The sequence below is a fragment of the Acartia tonsa genome, chromosome 10 (genome assembly GCF_053477335.1).
Source record: "Acartia tonsa isolate MP-2025a chromosome 10, ASM5347733v1, whole genome shotgun sequence".
Classification (NCBI taxonomy): domain Eukaryota; kingdom Metazoa; phylum Arthropoda; class Copepoda; order Calanoida; family Acartiidae; genus Acartia; species Acartia tonsa.
This window is the reverse complement of record NC_137269.1, coordinates 5,270,847-5,296,879: the sequence shown is the minus strand read 5'-3', so window position 1 is coordinate 5,296,879 and position 26,033 is coordinate 5,270,847. Positions and strand designations below refer to the sequence as shown.

At 30.7% G+C, this 26,033-nt stretch overlaps 2 protein-coding genes across 2 annotated transcripts in view; one reads left to right on the top strand and one right to left on the bottom strand.

Annotated features, from left to right (window-relative positions):
• LOC145330399 (uncharacterized) overlaps window positions 1–26,033 on the top strand; it is a 123,269-nt gene that overhangs the window by 11,813 nt on the left and 85,423 nt on the right. Inside the window, exons 3-6 of the mRNA XM_080175037.1 lie at window positions 1,076–1,163; window positions 4,289–4,355; window positions 15,483–15,552; window positions 23,958–24,081. Coding sequence (XP_080031163.1) covers window positions 1,076–1,163; window positions 4,289–4,355; window positions 15,483–15,552; window positions 23,958–24,081 — 349 coding nt within the window. The remainder of the gene's footprint in view (window positions 1–1,075; window positions 1,164–4,288; window positions 4,356–15,482; window positions 15,553–23,957; window positions 24,082–26,033) is intronic.
• The window catches only part of LOC145329247 (mitochondrial glycine transporter A-like), a 402,442-nt gene that overhangs the window by 331,802 nt on the left and 44,607 nt on the right, over window positions 1–26,033 (bottom strand). The gene's annotated exons all lie outside the window — the stretch shown is intronic.

Sequence of the window (26,033 nt, the reverse complement as noted above, 5' to 3'; positions counted from 1 at the left end):
AGAAACTACCTGCGCTCTAATTGGGTGAATGATGTACGACACTTAAGCTTCTCCAATTAGAGCGCAGATAGTTTTCAATCCACCAATCACAGATTTCAAAATATATCAACTTAAATTGTATTTCCGCTTTTAGATAAAGAATCATACAAAAAACAAATTTTATAAAAATCCTTAAAATTTGGTACAGTTTTCAAATCTCCCCCTAACATTAAAATTCCTTTCAACTTATATATCCTAATATTAAGGATATTATAGATCAAAGATTTGGGTAAAACAACAGAGGTAGAAAGGGTAAGATAACTGTATCTCCCCATCACAACCGCCTTGTGCAACCTGTGTCGCTTATATCAACACAGCAAAGTATCAGAAAATAATTTAGAAGCAGACGAAAGAGGTCTTTGAAAAAGGAAGGGAGGTAGTTGTCTGTAAATACATCTATACTTTAGATCTGTTGATCAAAGTGATTTGATATGAGGAAGGGAAAATGCATTTGATTTTAAAATTATACTGGTGCCAAAATTCTATATATACGATATATCATTCGTTCTATTAAAAGTTTGGATACTTTATGGAAAAAATATAAATATAATTCATATTATATCTCAATACTCTGCCAGTTATGTTTTAAAGAAGATATACATATCCTATTATATAATATAGAAAGATTTTTGGTCTATAGCGAAGAATCTCGCTAACCACTGAACCGATATGGTTCTCTTTTATAGTGTAGCTTCTTATAGGTCCAGGGTGTATTTTTGGGAATGGTATCTTTACCATCCCAATAATTTATGACCAATTTTCTTTTTAAAACTCAAAATGAAAAAGGGGCGGTCGACTTTTTCCCTTACTAAATTAATTGCCACTACAGGATTCTAGAGGGGGGGAGCCGCTATATATTCATGGATGGCATTAGACATTTTGATAGATAAATATAAAGTTAAAATCTCCACAAAGATAGAAAATGGTTATCTACCTGTATGGATAGATAGTTCTAGAATAGTTTGTAGTATTAATAATTTGCCATTTATATATTTAGATTGATAGTTAGACATCAAAATATTATATTTCTTACCAGTCTGCCAGTATGTAAAGCTCTAAGTTACCTTCTGCCCCAAACTGACTCTGTGTTTCATCTTGATCTATCAGACTGTCTTCTCACAACAGTAAGTTTTTTATTGATTAATCCGCGGGGAGGTGTCGAGTTCGAATCTAGACCACACTGCGTCATTCTAGAGACTTTGAAAAATGGTTCCTGCTGCTGCTATATCTAGGACATGACATTTTTATTAAGAGTAGTGTGAATACCGTGACTCATAAACAAGCGCAACTCATTACCATGTACAGTTAGACTTTCTGACAAAGGCAGGGTAAAAGAAGGGTTGGTTTTCTGATTGGTGTTACTTAACCTAATATCCTATATAAAGCGTTCGAATACCATATCCCATTACAAGGGGATGATGCTCAGAGTTCTCTAGATTATCACTTGCAATCGTTAAAAGACACCCCCCCCTCAAAAAAAAAATAAGTTACTTAACGAGATAAGTTTTATTAGTAGATTATCTAGAAGTGTCCAAACTTGTTAACTAATGATTTTAAATTACAGAAGATTATTTTGTTTTTATTATCGTTAGGGATGCAAATTAATTTATCTTCTACTGTCTTATCCCTTAAAATACCTGGAGATTTTAGTAGCGACACTATTCTATAATTCACTTCATCTATTCATTTGTCCATATTTATGTAATGGAAAGTGAAGAAAGTAGTAAAAGTATCTGACTCTGATTATGACGTAAAAAAATAGCCAATGAGAGTCCACTATAAATTTTACCATTGGTCAATTACAGTGTATACTGGCCTCTCATTGGCTAATTTTTTTACGTTATAAACAGAGTCAGACACTTTTACTAGGTTCGAAAGTGAAACATTTAAATTTAAAATTTGTAAAGATTCTCCTTACCTAAGATCATTAGCTTTGTAATTACTTAGTCCTTTAGTCTTTCAGTCATGCTCAGGAAGCTCTAAAAATTCTGCAGGGATAAAAGTATCGAATTGACTGCTATCCGATATAGTATTATTATAGATTATCAAACAAAAACCCAAATATAATTAATTCAGTTTATATGTTATGCTCTTAACAAAAGAGAAACAAATTTCTTAAAGGGAAATATAAAAATATGAAAAAAAATCATAAGATAAAATAATAATCTTATAATTTTTCTTCTAATATTCGTGGAAAATTGTCTGCAATACGATGCTATACATTATTTTTCAGTAAGCCTTGCTGAAAAATAAAATGATACTTCTTGTTAGGACTAAGAAAAACATAAACAATAACTAATTAATAATTCAGCTTGAAAGTGAGCATATAAACAAGCATTTCAGTATTAATTAGCAAACATCTAATGCAGATTATGTTTAATAGTAGTGCAGTGGTTAAATAAAAAACCGAGCCATCTTTAAACAGTAGTCGACCTTTATACACACATTTAGTTATAACTTATAGAATAGGTTCAAATCTCCAATTTAGTTATGCTTACCAGATCAATTCAAAACTTATAAAAAATAAAGTACATTTTAATTAGTTAGCTATTTTATATATAATATATATTATTAGTCATTACCATATTGAGGCAGGATTCTTCTTGGATTTCAAGTGATTAACTAGAGAACCCAGGAGAATCATCCGATGGTTATAACTCTGTGTGTATAGTAATGAGTAGCGTCTGTTTACTTGTCAAGGCACTCCTCTTACTCACACTATTAGTGTCACGTGCTAGACATAGCAATAGTAGGTACAATTTGTAACTTCTCTGGTATGACGCAGGGTGGACTAGACTTGAACCCGACACCTTCACGACAGTAAGCAAGTATGCTATCATTTACGCTATTTCTAAGGTTCAGTCATTTAAGAGATTTAATGAAGAATGAACAGACATTTGATTACATTTATGATATGATTTACTTGTATGTGAAAAAAGTCTTTAGAGTTACTGTTTCAAATAAACACTTGGGTTTGTTTACAATCTGACTGTAAACTTTAATTAGATTTATCTTAAAGAAACAAAAACTCAGTAGCAACATAAGAAATGTCCTGAAATGTACTTACATCATTAAAGCTGGTAAAAGTGTCTCCTTAGAACAGGACAGATCTTACAATGCTTAGCCAAGTAATCCTATTGACGTCATATTTGAAGGAAATATAACATCAATCATGAACTTCTGCAAAAAAGGATGTACTTGTTCTTTTTACCATCTGCATCCATTTTCCAAAGTACTTTAGTTAAAAATGAATAAATAACGCTTCCCAACGTGGGCCTTTTGTAATATCCCGCGAACGTGGATCAACACATAGCGCATCTGCTTGTCTTCGGGGAGGTGATAAGTTAGAATCTCGTCTGAACACTGCTTAATAATTTCTGCTGATATGTCAGGTGGGCGATACAAATATGGGCCAAAATAGGTACAACTCATTACCAGATAGGCGTTTTTTGAGATAGGCGTTTTCTGATATGGGCGTTTTCTGAGATTGGCGTTTTTTGAGATACACACGTCTCCAATTCTGTCCCTGGCACCCAAAAAATGACGTAATACAATAGAGTTGACCAATGAGAGGCCAGTTTACACTGTTATTTCCCAATGGTAAAATTTATACTGGCCTCTCAGTGGTTATTTTATCGTATGGCGTCATTTTTTGGTGCCACTTTACGCTGTCACATCAGAACTTGGTGTACATCGTTGGAAAATAAATTTGTGAAATAAAAAGTTTTATTTATCAAGAAGTACAGTGTTGGGATTATACAATACTTAGGATAATACTTACGAAAGATAAAAGTTTATTAGTATAGTTGGTTCGCGGCTAGCCTCAAAAGGCTTTGCCCAAAAAAAGAGGATATCCCAAAATCTGGATGGGTTGTCCCAGCCTTTGGAAAATAGCATAAAATTATCAAGAGACCAGAGGGTATATTCGATAAAAACCACAAAAGAATTGATTCAGTTGTTATTGAGATCTTTAGGGATGAACGGAGGAACAGACATTGTTATACTTTGTACAATAAAATGCTCAATTTACTTCTAATAAACAAGACGAATATTTGCAAATAACATCGTATTACAGACAATTTTTCACGAAAACTAAAATAAAAATCATAAAATTAATACGAGTATTGTTTGCCCGGTCTTTAGCCCGTCGGGTCTAACAAAACTGGTTTTAATATAATAATTTTTTACCTCAGTATCCGCAGAAAGCTGTCTATAATACGAAGTGACAATAACTGTTTATATATTTTAGGACTGTTTAGAGATCTTACTTAATGGTGTGAGAAACAATAGTTCAATAGCTTCACTTAATCTTAAAGGTAAGTTGTTAGTTAGTTAGAGTAGTTTATCTACTACTAGAGGCTACCCCAGTAGTATCTAGGGTCTCTTGTGGGCTAGAAAAATAGCTTAAAACCATTCCAACATTTAAATATGAAATTACGATAGACTAAAATTATCACAGTACTTATATGAAGCTTATATAAAAAAGAGAACCCAATCGGTTTACCAGTTATTGACAGGATAGAATAGGATAGAATATACACTTTACAGAATAAGTTGGAATATGTCTATTTTTCTATATTCTGTGACTTTTGGGTATGTTAATTATGTAGAGCATTGTCTCCTAGGAGAGTAGGAGAGTAAATCAACCCCCTAAAAAATCAATTAAAAATTACACCCCTTTTGATGTTTGTTTTATGCTTCCTTTGATATTGGATTAAATAAACAGAACATAAACCAACGTTTTATATCCAATACCCCATACTTTTTTCCCTGCAGCAACTCAGCTACAAAAGACTAATCTTATATTCTTTGAAATAATCATTGAAACTTTCCTTTTGAGAATGCATTACGAACAGACACATTCACACAGTTACAGGGTGTTTCATAAAAAAAGTATCACAATGTAAATTGTTTCGGGGGGCTTATATGCCCCCTTCCCATACTTACTCAGAAACCATAAGAGAAAGGAATATTAAATAAAAAAGAAAAGTTATTTGATATTACAATTCTTACTGCCAACCCGATTAAGTTTTGCAGGGAAGCTTGATATTAATCCGAATCAAGTTTGTAAATATATATTTAAGAAGGTATATATTAAAATTTTATTCCCTTTTCGTCAAAAAATCAAATCGATTTTTTAAACCAAATATAAAATTTGTATTAATAAAATAATGACCAAACACACACCTTTTTGGTTTGAAGCTATATAAGTTTATGGCTAAGCCACTAGTAAGATGTATAATATTAAAGGAAAAAAGTATGATCTGGTCACCCTGTACTCACACAGTTTTATGAAGAATGCATGAAACTAAGAACTAAACGTATGAAAAGTTTTACAGGATTAAAGAAACTCAGAATTACAACTTTTTCTATTGATGCTCAACAAATCTTCACTCTTTTCCACTTTTTTTGTGTTTACAATTGTAAAAGATTCAAATTTTTGGTATCTAAAAGCAAAATAACTTTGAATATTTGTCCGTTCTTCAATCCATCATGCTTACACTTCTTTAAAAAGTATTACTTCAGTACAAACTTATTAGGTTAAGAAAACAATCCAAATGATTCGTTTTTCAAGACTCATATAGCTTAGGGTAAAGGCTTTAATTCTTAAGTTTTTGTGTCCTAAGCGTTAAATTGTGTTTTTTGTTCTAAATAATATAAGTATAGCCTAATTACAAAATGATTGTTTAATTAGGTTAATGTATTTTAACAGCCATCTTAATTAGAATTAATTATGTTTATATTAAGAAACCATTAAAGACGGTATCATAAAAAGTTCTCTTTTTTAACATTATTATTAGAGATGTATTAAAATATTAAAATATCCACAGTATCAATGCTATCTAGTTTTGCAAATGTTTATACTTAAAGTGTATAGTTTACATAATGCTACCATGTTAAACCTAAATATTTTTATTGATTTACAGTCTCAATCTTCAATTAGTACAAATCTATATATAGTTGCACGAAATGCATTTCAACTTGAATTTAGTGAACTCTGTATTTTTTCCTGTTCAGTGGTTTAAACTACATTTATAGGCTATATATTTAAAAGAATTTAGATTTTTTACCATGTAGTTTTAAAAATATCATGACTTGAAAATCGTATTTTGTGATATATGAAATTTTTATATCTGGCTTATTTACACAAAAAACAGCACGACGAATAATTTAGTAATGTCTAATTGTTTGTTATTTATTGTAATATAAAATTATATATGTTTGATGGTATACTTGTAACTTATGCTTTGTTTTCAATTTTCTGAAATGTACTACATGCAACTATCCCTTTTAGCTGAATTATTTCTGCTATAAACCAATTGATAAAAAAAAGCCCTTCAATAATCTAATTTTGATACAGTAACAGCAACTGGGTTTCACAGGCAATAACCTTGTACAGTTGTATAGTAATGGTTTAAAGAGAGGAGGAGAAAGGAAATATTGGGTTGAAATATTTTGTAATAGTGAGGTATATATTGTTGACATGCTTACTCATGCATAAACTTGCAAATGTTGAGGTGTCACATAGGCAACAATTCATAAGTACATTATATAATGTTTGTAAGTTACACAGGGTTGGCTAATTTTTGTACCAGATGATATGCAAATTAAGTAGTGTTACCTGGGATAAAAAAAAACTATTTTTTTTTTAAATGTCACCTTTTAGTTTTATCAACTTTATTCTATTCATTTTTAACAAAAAAGCAATTGTTAAATAATTAGTTTTTAGATTTACATTTGTTAGATTGGAAAAAATTTTTTTTCAGTAAAATTTTAACATTCATTTCATTTTATTAGTTGAAGGATAAATTTTGTTTTTAAATCAAAATCTTTGGACTTAATTATATTTGAGGTCGATTAATTTTAACAACATTATTAGAAATTATACCAAATACAATAACTTATTGAGTTTTTTTATATATATTAATTGTTGAATTTCCATGAAATATGTTTTAAAAACCTTGACTGTGCTGATGAATTTGCTAATATGACCTGAATGAAAGTATGCCAAGAAGTTCACAGAACAAACACAGCTAGGATACACCCACAGAATTTCAATAGATTGATCAGGGATTCCAACTAGTAAAAAGGTGTTCATTTTATTTTAAATGAAAATAGGTCAACATTAAATTTAACTAATTGAAAAGTTTTAGATATCTTATTTCAAATACAATCTAGGAGAGATTTGTTTAAAGTGAAAGTTTTATGGATAGTAACTATTGGGAAGTGGGAAGACAGACCCTTCTTTTTGAATTGCTCATTGTAGGGTATGTACAATTCTCCTAAGCTCTTAATCATGCTATACTATAAAGGAATATACCATTATCATAGTTTGCATGTTATTATTTTTATTTAATCTTTAAAACTTTAAAAAGTTAAATTATACATCATCTTAAAATTTGTTGTTAGAGTTTTGACTTTTATAATGGTTAGTACTTTAGGGTAACAAATTGTTTGTTATAGGATTGTAAAGTTAACAAAAGCTGGCAACCATGAAGCTATGAATATCATGGTTGAGAATAGAATTTAATATTTATATATTCCCAGTGCATGTTCTATCTGAAACTGATAATTTATCTCTTCCACTCCTTTTAGACAGGATTTTAATGTAATTCAACTGTTTCAAACATTAAAATTGAGAGCAACTTTTATCCTAAAACAACAAATATTTCAATGTTGATGACAAGTTTAATTAATTGGTCTTTTTGGTGATGATAATGTAAAATTTTTGTCATTTTATATTTTTCATATTATACAATTTAAAATAGTTAACTAATTTGCCTAATTTGAAGAAAATCTTTTTACTTTTACAGCATTCAAATATAAGACACATAAATCAAAAAGTAAAAGTATAATACAAAGAATGAAATTTAGTGTTTTCTCTTAGACTACTTTGTTTAGCACATAATTCCTTCCCACCACCCTCTTAGATTTTAAAAAGTTTTTTTTTAGGGGGGGGGATGCCCTCCCTGTTTTTTGTTTATTTTTTTTGGGGGGAGGGATTTTTTTTCTAGGGGTGATTTCTCTTAATATCTCCCTCAAAATAGTTATAAACCATCTAGCTACCCTGTTAAGGAAAACCCGATCGGTTAGCAAGATCCTTCAGTACAAACAGACAAACAGACATACACCCTTTTAATTTATGATAAGGATTTATTCAAAAGATATGTGAGGGGTTTTAGTGCTCAACAGGTCTTTTGAGGGAAAGTACCAGCAATTTTAACTGCACTTTCCTAAAAGGAAAGTATGGGTATTAGAGAAGTGAAATGTAGTGCAAAATGAAGAATAAATCTCCAAATGTTGGTGAGATTATGCAGTATATAAGGTAGATAGATAAGTAAGTAGGTTTATTAAATACTGAAGAGCACCTATTTCATTGGGTAGAATTAAAATAACATAGTATTTTTCTATAAAATATTAGGATATTATTTCTCTTGTCAATTTAGTCAGTGGTTGAGTAAGAAATATGAGAAAACAAATTGGCAATCAATGTCTCCTCCCTATTCATTACCTTATGAAGGTCAAGTCAATGGTTTAATTTGTGGTTTTCCTCAAAATAAAAAACAAGAATGGTTGTCTAATAACAAGAACATGTCCATTCCATTTTTTAGATAGTATAACATATCGAAAAGCCTACAACTGGACTGCACTGAGTTTGTTTGGAATTTGAAATATTAATATAATATGTTAATAAATTTGTGCCTGTTTATGGTCAATCGTATTGCCTCTAATATTACTATTGATACACCATGAAAACAGATGTTCTGTTTACATTATTATTAAAATAAGGAAATATATTCAGTTTCTTACTCCAGGTAAACTATAATATAGGAATAAATTCAAAGTTAAGTCTTACCCCAGAATAGTTAGAAATTCCTTTGATGGTGAAATTGCAATTCTGAGAATATATGATATGAATAGATAGATCATTTATGTAGAGAATGGTTGAATTGAATATTTTGAACATCATTCAAGAGACAAATATGGAATTCATAAACTTTAAACCTCTATGCATTCATTAAAGTTGCACATTATTATGAAATTTTTGTCATCTATTTGATGCATTTATATATGTTTTAACTTTTTTTCCACATGAAATAAAAAATTTCTTTCAGACTTTTCATTACATCCCTAAAATAATTTTGAATTATTTATCATTGTAGTTTAACTGGTCAAGGTTAAGCACTATTAGCTCCCCTCCCCCCCATGCCTAACCCCTAATCCTACTTGGCCTAAACCCTGCAAGAATACTAAGTACCATATAAAACCTAATTTAATCTGATCTAAAGCAATAAACTGTCAAAAAACTCTCTTTCTCTCCCTTATTTTTCAAATTAATAGGGGATTGGGGTCATAATTTCTCACCAGGGTACTTTATGGAAAAGCAGTTTTTATCTTCTTCTTTTTTTAAAAAGGTATAATCTAAATGTCTACTGGCTTTACTTTAAAAGCTAAAATTATGACAAAATTTCTTAAAAGTAGGAAGTACAAGTTTAATCTATTAATTTTAAGAAGCAAAATGTTTTATCTAAAAAGTCTATTATCTCTGTTAGTTTAGCAAATATTAGGGTAAAGCAGAACTTATAAAACAGGTAAGATAGGTATTGGGATTTGGAGGCTATTAATCATGATTTACTTTATCCTTATAATGCCTCTCAAATTGAAAAGACTTATATACTCTTAAATATTTCATAGATTAAATTCTATAAGTACTTCAATGGTTTAGATGTATGCATGATATAAGTATGAATACAAATACTTGATTTATGGCTTTATTCAAATCAGCAATGAAAAAGCTTTTTTTGTTTTTCATTGCTGATTTTATGATTTATATAGCAAACTAAATGTATTTCTTCAAAGCTTGGTTACAGTAAACCAAACAAAAAACAACTCTCAAACCATCATAATAACCTTGTAATATCATAAATCTATAATAGATTAAGCTATGCCATGAGATTGATTAGTGTAGTGTAGGAAATCAATTACCCATGCATTGTAGAAGAATGAGCAGAGAAGAAACACATTAATCATACCAAGAACAATCATATTCATTCATTACAACCAATATTGACAAAATGTAATGAGGATCTCCAGCAGTTTGAATGGTTAATAGCATCATTGTTTTTTGTTTGTAATAGGAATACTCAATTATAAACCAGTTAATGAAAAGTCACAATTTTTAAACATATAATATAAGCTTTAATTTTAAATTTAAAGGGAAACGATTGCAACCACAGGAGCCATAAAAATTTAGCTGGAGAGTTTGATGTTTTTTTTTATTTGGTGTATAGTATTTTGGTTTTAAAATGCTGTAAAAATGTTGGTTAAAAAAATATATTTGCATTTTACCTAAATTGCCTTACAATATTTGCTGGCAACCCATGCTTACTAGGATAGTGATATTTTAAAGATCAACTCCTGATTTTAATTACTAAAACCTAAGTTATAGCTCTCTATATTATATAATTCTATAATGAGCATTCTTGAAAAATAGTCTTATTTTTTTTTATTTAAATATAATAATTCAGATTAATTTATTAATATGGTAACTTTATGATAAAAACTATGTATTCTTCTATATTGTGGTATTTTCTTATGCATATATTCAGTAAATATTGCCTATCGGATAATTGATGAGTACTTCTAGTCAGTACAGTAAATATTACATATTATCACATACTATAACATCATGATTAAAAGGATGTATGATAAGCCAAAAAATATTTATTTCAAATTTTGTTGACACGCCTAAAAAAGTCATTTAATAATTTAAACAAAACATCTCCATAACACAATTAAAAAGTGAGAAGAGGGTTATCAATTCAAGCTTATTGGTATTACATAAACTTAGTGGATTAGTAATAATGATTGGAAATTATTCAAAATAATGATCTAAAAACTTTATACTTTATAAACACAAAAACTACATCTATGGGTATAAAAATTAATTTATTCATCTCAATAACTAAAACAACCAAATCAAACCCAAATAATAAAGTTGAAAACATTCATAAACTAAAAATGAGTATATAAATAAAGTACATCCAGTGTACTTTTATATTATATGAATATGTCGTTTGTTCATTATTACCCATTAAAATGCAACTGCTCCTAAAATTTCATAGATGACATTTACTTTCCAGAAAATTTCATTTTCATTATTTTCTCTTTGCACTTTCATAAGAATACCGTGATTCAAATAAACTGTTATTTTGTATATACTTGCAGCTGTGTTCCAATAGCCTCTAGGGACCCTTGAGGTAGGAGGGGGGGGGGGGGGGAGTAGTCCCCTCCCACTACTTTTAAATTTAGTTTTATAAAAGAAAAAAGTAAAAAAAAACTTTGGGTTTGGGACAATTTTTTTTCTTTGGGAGATTTCTCTTTAGAGGGTGTTGGTACCCTCCATCAAAATAGTTACAAAACTTTCCAGGACACATAGTAAGCTACACTGTAAAAGCTAAACAAATCAGTTCAGTGGTTAGCAAGATTCTTTTGAACAGACATACACTGACACAGATACTGTTACTTTAATAAATGGATAACAGCGCTGCAAAAAAAGATGATTTGGTTTAATTTGACAATTAATAAAATAAGCTTTTCTTTTACCAATACCGTGTATTAAATTGGAATCTGTCTATTTAGCCTAGTATTGATTAACTGTAAGATTCTGATAATGTATTCAAAGATCAATCAATAACTTTTCCTAAAACCAAACTGTTTAGCTTTAAACAAATCAAAAAGTATTTAATATATAACCAAGATATCAATAACTTGTTAAAACCTTTGAAGTGATTTTCTAAATATGAAATATAAGAAATATAGGAAAATATGTTAGCATTTGATATGCAATTAATGAATCAACTTTTAAAATTATGAAAAACATTTTAAGATCAATGGAAAAAATGTGTATTGTCAGAGATTTATTGATTATACTCTAATTGCTGATTGATTATTTTTTTAATGATAATAAGATTATAATCATGGAACCATTTATATTTGTGCAATTTGTTCCTTAAAATAAAATTGTGAATTGAAACTATTTTTTTTAACACAATGTGCATAGGCACATCCAAATAATAAAAACCCTCAGTCCCAAAATCTTTGTGTACACCTCTTTTACTCTCAAGCAAATGCATCATCAGCATTGCTTATGTACACCCTTTTCAGAGGTGCAGGAATTCTTTAACACATTTGTAAATAGATAAAAACATTTTGGTAAACAGAAATTGAGTTTGGAATTTAATTGAAAACCTTATTAGTCTGGTATATGCAATCAAATTAAAATTGTTGATTTATCTAACAAAATGTAATTAAAATGAAAAAGTACAAAATCATGTAAAAAATATAAAAATAATATAATTGCATATAAAAGCTAACTACTAGAATCATTCTTCTGGAAGATAAAAAAAGTTACACTCCTTAAGTTATTAAAGAAATATAAAGCTGTAAAACAAGGACTTAATTAATCATAATTGCTTGGTTTTTTAATTCTTATTTTTCTTAAAATTTTTTACTATTTTAGTTTTGTGTTAAATCTAAAACAAAAATGCCTGTTTAACTTCAACAAATTAATTTCTTTGGTTAGTTGGGGGAAAAATAAAATAGAGATACTGTACACCTGAAAGTTGTAAAAAAAACTGCATCATGTGCTGTAATAAGAGTTGACCTTACAACTTTTAAGATGAATCACTTTATTACAGTTCAATTAGTTTCTTACTCTCTAGATGTATATAACTCTGAGTGAAAAATTAGGTAATTTTTAATTAAAAAAACAAGAATGACTTTCAGCTCTGACTTAAAATGTACTTTTTGATTCAAGGAAATCTATTTTCATTTCAACTTTTGTGAAAGTGGAAATTCTTGTTTTCTTAAGATTAAGTTTTCAAATGATTTGAATTTTAAACAAGATAGTCCTTAAGGCATCTTGAACTTTCAAATTTTCTTTTTTTATGTACTTTGAAGTTTATTGCCTCATTAGATTATACAATAAGCATTTATAATAATGTCTTTAAAATGGAAAAAAATGATAACAAATATGAAGAAGAATTTAAATCATTTGTTAACTTTTTAAGATAATTTACTTATTTAAAATTTCAGTTCAGGCTTAAAGTATGTATGCTATACATGTCTGTTTAATGGACAATTTTAATTATAACATCATTAATTTATTGAAAGTTTTAAAGTTTAATGAAAATATGTTAAATTTGATTTTGTTAATTAGTTTCAGTCTGATCTAATTAGTGAAATTCTAACATAAAAGTGATGGTTTGTCTGTCTGTAGGATCTCATCTATTTAGTTAAAAATAATTTTACCATCCAAACTAATATATAACAAGGATGACAACATCCATAAAAGCGAAGCACTGAAACGGTAGGACAAACGGACATTAACACTTGTATAGTATCTGAACAGAAAAATCGGAACATAAATGTATAAATGTCGAATCAAAATTGTAGGTAAATTTGTTGAAAAACTGCTTAAAATAGGATAATGTTTATGGACATACTTACATTTTTGGACTTGATTATAGAGTTGCTTCGCTTATAATATTGTTCTTTGTTGTCCCAAGAATCAATATACCAAAAATCAGATCAAACGGATAATTAAAACACTTGAAAATTTGTTGTTCAAAAAGTAGAAAAATCAACATGTTTAAAATGGACGTACGGACATTCTGGTAATGATTATAGAGTTGCTACGCTTTCTAAATCGTACCCAACTACTACAGGAATCATCATGCAAAGTTTGAAATCGATAGGACAATTCTAACATGCCTAAATTAACGAATAAAAGCTATCTATCTCGGACGGACGGACGGACGGACGGACGTACGGACGGACGGACGGACGGACGGACCGACCCTAATTATAGAAAAGCTTCGCTTTTAAAAATGCTAAATTAGTTGACATATACTTTATTAATAACAAAGCCTTTCCTGAATTGTGCACTGATTCTCTGTACTGTACTTAGGGATTCAAAGGCAATACCCAGAACCAAATTCATTCAGCCAATTAATACTATTTTTAATTACCAAAAATTAAATATTTTGTTGGAGTATAGTTGTAGTAAAACTTGTTTTTTGACGTAACTGAAAGGGAAGTAGGTAAGAAGGGGTAGAAAAATTGGAAGAGGTTTGAGGGGAAATTTTCACTTAGAATTGTTTGTCAGAATCACGTTCCCTTTTCCCTGGCAAGAACCTATTTACAATAAATTTTGGTTTTGATATTTTTTTTGTTAATTTCAAATTTCTTGAAAAGGACATATACCCCTTTTTGTTTCCAAGGAAAAAGATGTGTTTACCTTATTATAGAATTCTAGCAAATCCTATAAAAAATGCATAATTTAGATTAAATACATAAAAGCTAATAAATCATTAATATTAATTATTAATTTTAGAATTAGGCACTTTTGGTATTTTAGCCATGTTAAATGATTTGTTAAAGTAAAAAAAAATGCTCCTTACCTTGATAACCTTGCCAGGTTTGCTGGATTCACCAGGATAAAGATATTAGAAAATGTTAACTCTCCGATATGAATAATCTACAGATATAAAAGTCAGCTGTCTATCTCTTTAAGTCCCCCTCCCCAAACGTTGGGGGTTAATAATGCAGGGAAGGCAAGAATGACCTTCTAAAATGACAATCCTGTAATACTCCCAGCAACTAGAAGAAGCTCTTTGCTAAAAAAAATAACAATTCTGAATGTTGCAGCATGCCATAATCCAATAAAATGATGATGCCCTCAGCTAAAAAAACATCAAATACAACAGTGTATATACAATCCAACCAAAAAATAAAAAAATTTTAACAAACAATCGATAAATGATTACTTTGATGTAGCACCACATTTTTATGTCTAATTGAGTGATACTCCCAGCTGGCTAAAAAAACAATACCCACCATCCACCCCATACCCTCCTACTGGATGAACCTACTTACCAATATGTGAAGTCAATTTTAGTAACCAAAATTGACGATAGATTTTCCCCTGTCAATATATACACATATCCATTTTAAAACATACCTAGTCTTGAAACTATTGTAACTGTTTTAATTGGAAGCATATAAATCTGGAAGGAACAGCTTTCTTTACAAGTGCGAATAGAATGGTTAATCATACACACAGATAAAGAAACATAAAGAAATTAGGTATTGATGGAGTTAGCTAGAAAGACGGACAAAAAAACACACATCTTTATTGCTCTAAAAAAATGGTTGTTTCACACAAAGTTAAAATATAAAATCCTTTTCCTTATCAGTATTCATTTTTCTTTTGCCATTTGTGCTTTTATACAAATTGATTAAAATAAAAAATCTTTGCACAATGCCCATTGCTCTCTTTTAGCCCAAAAATCTTTCTATCTATCTATCTATCTATCTATCTATCTATCTATCTATCTATCTATCTATCTATCTATCTATCTATATATCTATCTATCTAGGTAACAATATTGGTGGTAGCTCCCTGACTGCACTTGGTAAACTCCTACTTTATTCTTCATCATTAAAAAGGTAAAATATTTTTTCATTATTTTTGATTAAAAAAATAAATTATCTTAAATGATCCTAGAACTTAAAACTAAAATTAAGAAAGCCTAAAATCATTATATGAACAATATAAAGCTTTCCTGATAATGAAAACTCTAAAAGCTCAGTAGTTGTTAAGCTTTAAACTTTTTTATATTATACTAGCGGCTTCGCCCCTAGCCTTTTCCCAAAGACGTTTGATCAAACCAATTTTTCGGATTTTAGATTTAAAACAAAAATTTTAAAAAAAATTTCTTTGAGGGGGGGAAATTTTTTTTGGGGGGGGAGGAGGGGGGACCCCACTATTTTAATTTTAGTTATAAAAAGAAATTTTTTTGGGGGTGGGGGGTTTGTTGGGGGTGTCCCACCCCCCAAGAAAATAGTTATAAACCTTCCCAGGACCTATGAAAAGCTACCCTGTAAAGGAGAATCCGATCGGTTCAGCGGTTAGCGAGATCCTTCGCTACAAATAAACAAACAGACATACATTGTTCTACTTTGTATTATAGATGAACAAGTTAGCTCTCAAAGGTTTTAGAATTATAAATGATGATTTTTTTGAAGTTATGTAAAGTTACACTTCTATCAGATGTTTGTATCTTTTTGTTTATTATTAAAACACTCCATATAGCACAAATTTTTAACTCTTTCATTTAAAAATTTATGAAATATGAAAAGTTAGGTATTAATAATGAAACATTTTTACATTTCCTCTCTTCTAAAAAACAAACATAAAAACGAAAATCAAGATATTTTCTGAAAACAACTCTTGTAGCAAACCTATTCTTCAATTATTTCAACTATTTGAACACAGTAATAGTGTCTGACTGATTATTACGTAACAAAAAAAATTAGCCAATGAGAGGCCGTTATTGACCAATGGTGAAATTTATAGTGGCCTCTCATTGGATAATTTTTTTTTGTATCGTCATAATCAGTCAGACACTATTACTGTGTTCAACTATTTCATTTTTTTTTTATAAATTTAAAATAAAAATTTATGAAATATGAAAAGTTAGGTATTAATAATGAAACATTTTTACATTTCCTCTCTTCTAAAAAACAAACATAAAAAAGAAAATCAAGATATTTTCTAAAAACAACTCTTGTAGCAAACCTATTCTTCAATTGGCTCGAAAGGGTTTGTATTTCAAAACATTCACAATTATTTAAAAAAAACAGCAAAGGATTAAAAAAAAACAATCTTTTTTCGCTTCACAGGGGGAGCATTGGCCGCTGTCAATTTGTCAGTGCTTCTGTAACAATGTGGCTTTTTTAAGGATGTCAGCCCTAAGTTTTATGATTGCGGTGTAAGCGTCCATTTGCCAATCAGACAACCAACCCTTTGATTGCACAACCTTTGTCTGAGAAATCGTAACTTTGCATGGTAGTTAGTTCCGCCTGTTTTTAGGCCAAGGTATTCCCCCTACTCTAATTATTTATTGCGCGCACCTAATATAGCAGCAGTAGGAGCCATTATAAACGTCTTTAGTTATGACGTGGTGTCGCACCGAGATTCGAACCAATCACCTTCCCGACGATGATCGGTTACGCTACATGTTGAGCCACAGTCGCTGGTAAAAATATACTAATCAATGAATTTTCTTGCTCTATTTTTTTCTAATTTATATTTTTTCTATTGTATTTTTGATTTTATAAGTATGGATGCAAAGGTCCTTGCTTTAGTAGAAAATGTTTTCCTTTAAAAAGGTCTGATGAATATTTTATTAGTAGAAACGTATGTATTTATAACAATCAAGAATACGTAGAGCTATAACGAAGCTTTAGTAATACAAATAATTATCAATACTCAATTTTGCACGGTGCACGATTAGAATTAACATTATTGGATGCCTTTTATTGGATTTAGGTATAGTCCCTTTCGTGTCAACGCCTATTAATCTCGATATATTTTTCCAGTAGCTTTTGATTGGTTATTTTAGGTTAGGTGATTGCCCCGCAGGGTTAGAAATAGGCTACAAATATGAGAAAATCTACTGTGAATATATGAAAAAATTGCCCCTTAAGAGACGTTGTCACGAAAGAGACTTACTCCGATTTTTTAATAATTCTCAAAAGCATTGAAAGAAAAATTTTAAAAAATCAAAGATTCTTCTTTTTAAACATTTAAGAAAAACACGTAAAACCATTCTTCATGGAAATCGCTGAAACTTTATAGTTACTTTTTACTTTTTATTCTAGTTTATCATTAGCAATGCTTTTTTTTATTACTTCTTAAATTTAAACTTGTAAAAAAACTTATTTGATTATAAAAAAGGTCAGTTATCATGAATATTATAGAATCAACGTTTGGCGATTCAGTAAATGGAAATTTTATAGTTATGGGAAAGAAGTTTATTTAACAGACTTTAAAATTAAAAAAATTTAATCTTTAATGATTTCATTAGATATATATTTTCCACCACAGAGTTACAGACAAACGGACGGACCTACAAAGTGAGGAATACATAGTCGTTGATTAGAAGAATAACTAAAAGCCTATGAGCAAAAGGGTTATTCAAGTTTTCCTCATAACAATTAACAGACAGACATTTAACATTATAATGTAGCTATGCAGTTCATTTTTTTAAAAATCAAATCTTACACTTTCTTTTTTACACGTAAAGTAAAAATGTATAGAATATATTTGATCAAAACATAATAAATTTTCTGTAAGAAAAGATAATATTTTTACAAAATAAATAGCAATAAAACTCACAGCCTTCCCCGATGAACTGAAAGGTCAGATAGAAGTATAAACGCCCCTAATGTAACAAGTTAAACTTAAAAGGCTTTTTTTCTGAACAATTAAATATTAAACCTGGTATTTTTCCATATCTACAGGTTTGTTTGTTTGTGTGCCTTTAATAAGACAATAATGCTTTAAGGAGATATGTGATTCTTTAAAACTCCTGCCTAGGACCTTTTTGACCAAAACAAAATCCTGTGCACGCCACTGTTTTGAACGCTATCTGGGTTGAACTTACTCTGGGAGTAAAATCATTTATCAATTTTGAATGTAACACCGGAGACTTTTACAGATTAAGGAATAAGCAAACAGTAAATAAATCAAAATCGTTTAAAATGGGATATAATTGTTCTATTACTTTTAAACTTTGACTAGAATATCATTAGGACAAGTAAAAGTGTAATAATTAGACTGATTTTCATAAAAAAGAATTTCTTGGGATTGCCAAATAAATGGTAGGAAAGGAAACAATTTTTTTCTTCAGAACTTCCATATTGAAAAATGAAACCGTACAGCAATTTCCAGCTCAATTAGTAATTGATTATAAAGGTAATATAAAGAAAAGGTGGGAGTTTTATCTCCTCCCCACCTTCCATACGTAATTCATGTTTAGCTAAGTTATAAAAAAATAGATCAAGCCAAATAAAAGAACAAGTTTTACTACAAATGACATTACTTAAACAATCGCTTATGTTAAAATAACAAATTAGATTTTGTCATTTTAAATGATTCATATTCCTGTATAAGACTTTATACATAGGGGACTGATGGCATTTTATAGCAGTTAACAAAAGGTGTAAAAAGTTTAATCAAATGTGGGGGAAAAAAGTGAAACTTTTCCCCAAACTTTTGTTGGCAGGTGTTCATGTGTTGTGTACAGAGATAAGAGATGATTTGAAGCAATTTTTATCATTTCATGTTTTTTTGTGTAAATTTTGGAATATAATTTTGTTTAATAATAACAAGATTTAAGGAATAAATAGTTATGTAAAACTTGTTAAATTTGAATTATTATTTGAATGTTTAAAAATAGTGACATACAAACAAACGAAAATGCCAAGTAAATTATAGAATGAATTCCCTTAGGCAATAGAAATCTTCACAAGAAATTTTTATCTATAATACAAAGTAGAACGATGTCTGTCTGTCTGTTTACCTGTCTGTTTGTAGCGAAGGATCTTGCTAACCGCTGAACCGATTGGGTTTTCCTTTACAGGGTAGCTTCTCATAGGTCCCGGGAAGGTTTTTTTTTGGGGGTGGGATACCCTCAAACCCCCCAAAAAATTAAAAATCCCCCCCCCCCAAATTTTTTTTTTCTTTTTAAAACTAAAATTAAAATAGTGGGGTCGACCACCCCCTCCCCCCCAAAAAAATCTCTCCTCCCTAAATTTTTTTTAAAAATTTTCTTTTAAATATAAAATACGAAAAATTTGTTTGATTAAACCTGTTGGGGCAAAGCCCCTGGAGGTTTGGGGCGTAGCCGGTAGTATTATATATAGAATAACTGGTCGAAAAGAGTTTGTTTTACTCCTATTCCATTGTTAAATTACAAACAGACATAGTACTTGGTAATATTATTAAAAGCGAAGCTTTTCTATAATTAGGGTCGGTCTGTCCGTAACGGATAGCTTTTTTGTTAATTTATGCATGTTAGAATTGTACTATTGATTCCAAACTTTGCATGTTGATTCCTGTAGTAGTTAGGTACGATTTAGAACGCGTAGTAACTTTATAATCATTACCAGAATGTCCGTACTTCCATTTTAAACATTGATTTTTGTATTTTTTTAACAACAAATTTTTATGTGATCTAATAATCCAATTGATCTGATTTTTGGTATGCTGATTCCTGGGACAAGAAAGTACAATATTATAAGCAGATCAACTCTATAATCAAGTCCTAAAAATGTAAGTATGTCCATAAACATTATCCTGTATCAAGCAGCTTTTCAACAATTTTACTTACAATTTCGCTTCGACTCTTATACATTTATATTCTGATTGACACTATACAAGCGTCAATGTCCGTTTGTCCTACCATTTCAGTGCTTCGTTTTTAAGGATGTTGTCATCCTTGTTTTTAATATCACTCCATAAATCTATCATAGTGGTTTTTATATCATAGATATAGCAAAAAGTCTGATAATATAAGAGATTAAAAGACACTCTGAGAAAACAGCAGAAAATATTTTAAGATATTGCTAAACATAGAAGCATTGTAGCAAGGCGTGGGGGTTGGGGGGTTAAATCACTCCCATAACATAACCTGCACTCGCTTCTGCATTCTAGTATATCAATAAAATAAAAAACGCCGCAAATAGTTCGTCAACCCCCCAAAAATACTATAAAGATGGTTCTACTGATGCGTTAAATAGACGTAAAATAATTTTGTTTAATACTGAAAAGTAGCCATCATTCAATTACTAGTTTTATGGCAATAAGACGATTCTTTACAATGTAAAAAACGTCCTTTTTTGAGGGGGAGGGAGGGATAAAAATAAAGTTTTTTTCGTGGTGGGCGGAATGTCGAGGAAATATTTGTTTTGACCCCAAGATAAAACTTTCTTAAAGGGGGTATTTACCCCCTTCCATTTTGTACAAATTTACAACTCTTCTTATTGCACTGACGTTGTGATTTCGAATTATAGAAAAGCTTTGCTTTCTACCATCACAATGCAGATTTAAGTCTGTCTTCTTTTTGAAAGTTTCTTCTTCTTTCTGTTTCCAACTGTCAACCAAATATCTTAACTTAATGTCTCGGTCCGACTTTTAAGGTATTAAATTACAGGGTGTTCCATATTTGTTAAAAAAAACAGTTGAGAAAGTAAAGCTTCTTTATAATGTATAATGTTTGTCATTTTGATTTTCACGTGAATGGAGAAAGTCGCTCAAAAAAGACATGTGACGTCATAAAAAAAAGTTATTATCCATCTCTTTTTATGGGGTCTCTTTCCCACTTCTCCTCTCATCTCCCTCATTTTTATGACGTTACGCTGAGGAGCGACTTTCTACATTTGTGATTTTCACTGCCATTTATAACTTCTTGTTCATTAATAAATTCTATAAAATGTTACATGAGATAGGATTCTGAAACTATATAAGAGGATTCATCTGATCACTGACTTTGCAGACTTATTATATTTATTTGTTGTGTTGATTCCCCGGGCAAATGAAAAAATATTCATTTATATTAGAACTTGGGCCCCAAGAGGTTTGATCAAACCAAATTTTCGTATTTTAGATTTAAAATAAGAATGTAAAAAATTTATTTATTTTTTTTTTTTGGGGGGGGGGGGTAGTCCACCCCTTTTTTTTAATTTTGGTTTTAAAAAGAAAAAGAAATTTTTTTTTTTCTGGGGGGGGGTGTGATTTTTCATTTTTTAGGGGAGTTGGGGGTGTCCCATCCTCCTAGAAAATAGTTATAAACCTTCCCAGGACCTATGAGAAGCTACCCTGTAAAGGAGAACCCGATCGGTTCAGCGGTTAGCGAGATCCTTCGCTTAAAACAAACAGACAGACAAACAAACAGACAGACAAACATCGTTCTACTTTGTATTATTGATAACTTTTGGTTACATAAAAATGTGGCAAGCAAATAGTTTACCAAGTTTCTTCTTTCACATAGGTTTTGCTAATGTTAAGTTTGCAAAATACAGGGGTTGTGATTCTGCAAATTAATTCCATTTGGAAATATTAAATTTTGGATATTTTTCTGGCAATGTTGGCGTAAAACTGTAACTAAAGGAAAGTGAGTAAGAAGGAAGTTGGTTATGTGGAAATTTTCACTTATAATTATTTGTCAGAATCGTGGTCAAATGTCTCTGGGAAAATATTTAAACACACATATATATAACATCCTAGAGTGTTTAGGAATCATGGAGTTTTTTTTGAATTTTTTATGCTTAATGTGTCTACAAATGTAAACTTGAATTTAATTTTGAGCATTATTTAAAATCGAACTTATGATTCAAAAGATCTTGGAATTAACAGATCGATAGAAAATATTTATAATTGTATTTAGATGGTTTTAGGCTATTTTCCTCCCAAACACCTTAAAAAAACTAAACCCCTATAGGCTAGGGCGAACTTTTAACATACATACAGGGTGGGGCAAATAAGACCGGACAAATTCTAACTTCTAAACAAATGAACATAAAATCGTCAATTTTAAAGATTTTATTGAATTTTAAAAACTGGCAAGCAAAATATGTATATGACTATTAGATTATTCAATAAAATCGCTGCCAGCCTTAATCACTGCCTCTACCCGCCTCCTCAAACGCCGGCAGGTCCAGGTCAAAATGTACCTGTCCAAGCTGGCGTAGTTCTCCTTGATATTGGCAATGAGGGAGGTCTTTGTGGTATGGGCACGTCTATTGGTGCATGCTTCAAAGTAGCCCCAGGCCCAAAAGTCCATTGAATTAAGATCGGGCTGCTAGGAGGCCACATTTCCTTAGGAACGTGAGTAACCGCAGGATCCAAATTCGCCCAACTTCAAGCTACCCTTATACACTGAGGCTCTTATTTGGACCATAGTTGAGCTAAAACGACGTTCTTTACCTTTTTAGAAATGGCAGGAAGTTTTAACTAGGGTTGTCAGCGCAACCCATAGTCTAAAATGACTTTTTAAGTTCAATATGGGTCCCTGAAGTCAAGAACCGAGAAATTTTCACAGTTTTTGACGTTTTTTACATCTCAAAATCTGCCCCGTTTCACTTTGCTGGAGTACTACGGCCAAGCCATTTCAGATAGAGAGCTCTAGTTTTTTCTAGTGTCTTACTTATGCATCTAACAGTATCCCCAGCAAGTTACAAAACTCTACCTCACCTACAGATGGGCTGAGGTCAGATTTAGTAGGCCCTAGTCGAGAATCCAGTTTAAGCCACCGGCGCATTTGGAATCTGGAATGCGCGGCCAGCTCGTTGTACACGTCCATATTCGTCCAACGATTTTTTTGTGCTAAAAGGTCATTACCTAAGCTTTTTATAGTGTCGTCAAACGTCCTGATTGGTCAAGTAGTTTTGGCGCTATAGCCGTTTAAAGTTTGTCCGGTCTTATTTGCCCCACCCTGTATAAACCCAGGCTTTTTATAAGGAATTTGAAACGCATTGATACAAATATATAAAGTTAGAGAGATAAGAAGTTGCTTTTCATAAGATTTGCCAAGCTGAAAAAAAAGAATTGAAAACAACTTAAAACCATAGTTATAGCGTTGAACCGAATATGTCCATCGGTTATCGAGATAATAAGCTTTTTAGAGCCGGAAAGACAACCTTCTTTCTGCTTTTTTGTTACAGATATGATTTAAAATATGTCCAACCTCTTATTTATACCTTTATATGATGCAAAAGTAACCGGATGAATGCATTTTTGTAAGATCTCGTAAGCTACTAAAATGATTATACTTGAATATTGACTTTTGTAAAGTCTTTGACATAAGACACTAAGTTTTTAAAAACTAAAACAGCAGAGATCGCTTTAAACATACTACAGTAATATATGAAAAGAAGATAATGCTAATTTGACTTTTTAAATGAAACTTGGTGCTTTTTAGAAGAGTATTATTGAAATAAAGACGATTACAGAGTAGCTATACTACTAAAAAATCTAAATCTGAATATAATTTTTTGTTTAATTTTAGGTTATCAGTTGAATGGAACTGTATATCCTCCGACATAGTCTGTTTCAATAGTTTCTGTTCTGGCCTGTCCAAGAATAATGGGCTAGAATGTCTTAATATCCGTAACAATCAACTCTCTCATGTGGTAAGTCAATCATCTTTCCAGTATGACTTTGAAACCAATTAATATCCGCTGGATTAGAACCGGTTTTCAGCCGTAGTGAAAAAACCATGTATAGCATCGTATTTCAGACAATTCTCACGAATATTAAACAATAATAAAAAGAATACCAGTTTTGTTAGCACAGACCTTCAGCCCCTCGGGTCTAACAAAACTGTTTTTTTTTAATCTTTAAATTTTTGATTTCAATATCAGCGGAAAGTTGTCTATAATACGATGTAATAAATAGCTATTATTCATTATTCTTAATAGCCATTATACGTTGCATACATTTGAAATATAGTCAAGACTTAAAAATGCGGTAAATATGACTGCGGTTAGAGAAAGTGTACTTGTACTGAATCCCATATATGGATGCATAGCATTTCTTTGAGTATGAGATTCCCTCAAAGACTCAAAGTTAAAAATACTTTATAAGTAATTTTTAATATTCCTTTTTATAATTCGCTTAAAAAATTTGTACCTCATCGTCGTTAGAATCTGAAATGCAAAAATTCATTAGAAAATCAATAAGCTTTCTGTTAAAAAGGATAATTCTAAAATGGTCGATTTTTAAAATGCAACAATTATGAAAATAATTTTTAAGGATTAAAAATAATTGAATAAAAGAACTAAACTTATAAATGCACAACTAGTTTAATGCTAAATTATTTTTTATCCTTCAAAAGTTTTCTTTTCTTTTTTCAAAGAACAAGATTTTAATTTGAAAGGGTATCAAATTTAGTTTCAATCCTTATAATAAAGTAACAGGATGTCTGTTTGTTTGTCTGTACTGAAGGATCTCGCTAACCACTGAACTGATCTGGATCTCCTTAACAGGGTATCTTCTTATATGTCCAGAGAGAGAGAGAGAGAGAGAGAGAGAGAGAGAGAGAGAGAGAGAGAGAGAGAGAGAGAGAGAGAGAGAGAGAGAGAGAGAGAGAGAGAGAGAGAGAGAGAGAGAGAGAGAGAGAGAGAGAGAGAGAGAGAGAGAGAGAGAGAGAGAGAGAGAGAGAGAGAGAGAGAGAGAGAGAGAGAGAGAGAGAGAGAGAGAGAGAGAGAGAGAGAGAGAGAGAGAGAGAGAGAGAGAGAGAGAGAGAGAGAGAGAGAGAGAGAGAGAGAGAGAGAGAGAGAGAGAGAGTTAGAGAGAGAGAGAGAGAGAGAGAGAGAGAGAGAGAGAGAGAGAGAGAGAGAGAGAGGAGAGAGAGAGAGAGAGAGAGAGAGAGAGAGAGAGAGAGAGAGAGAGAGAGAGAGAGAGAGAGAGAGAGAGAGAGATAATATGGAGTGTAGGCGATTAAAATAAAGAGGGGAAATGGGGTATTCCTGTCCAGTTTTTTGTTTAGGAATAAATGATGACCTATCGGTCCATCATTTATTCCCTCGGGTAAGAAATATTCATTCCTAAACAAAAAACTGGACAGGAATATCATTCTCATTTAAACAAAAAAATCATTTTTTTATGCTAAAATGTGGTTTAATTTTGGTTTTTAATTTTCATTTATTTCCCGGCAATGATCATTTTTATCCCTGATATCAAGTTTCTTTTAATAATTAATAAAAATTCAAAAATCTTCCAAAAAAATTTGAAAATCTTCTAAAAATGACTACCTCGGGGAAATAAATGGTTACCTCCGGGAAATAAATGAATATTTACATCCACTATTTAAGGGGTTGTTTATATGGGAATGGAAATTGGTACACTGGTACTCAAAGATTTAGAACCACGTTTTCTTATTCGTTGACTACTAGTGTTCTAACTTTCCATCCAATGATTTTAATTTACAGAATTGCCAATATGTTCATTCATCAATTTATCGTTTATTGTCCTATCCCTGTGGTTGAAGAAAGAGGCAGAAAGAAGAAATGAAATAGATGGAGAGAGACCAATTATAGTGCACTTTCATAGTTAATTTCTTAATTTCAACTTGTACAAAATA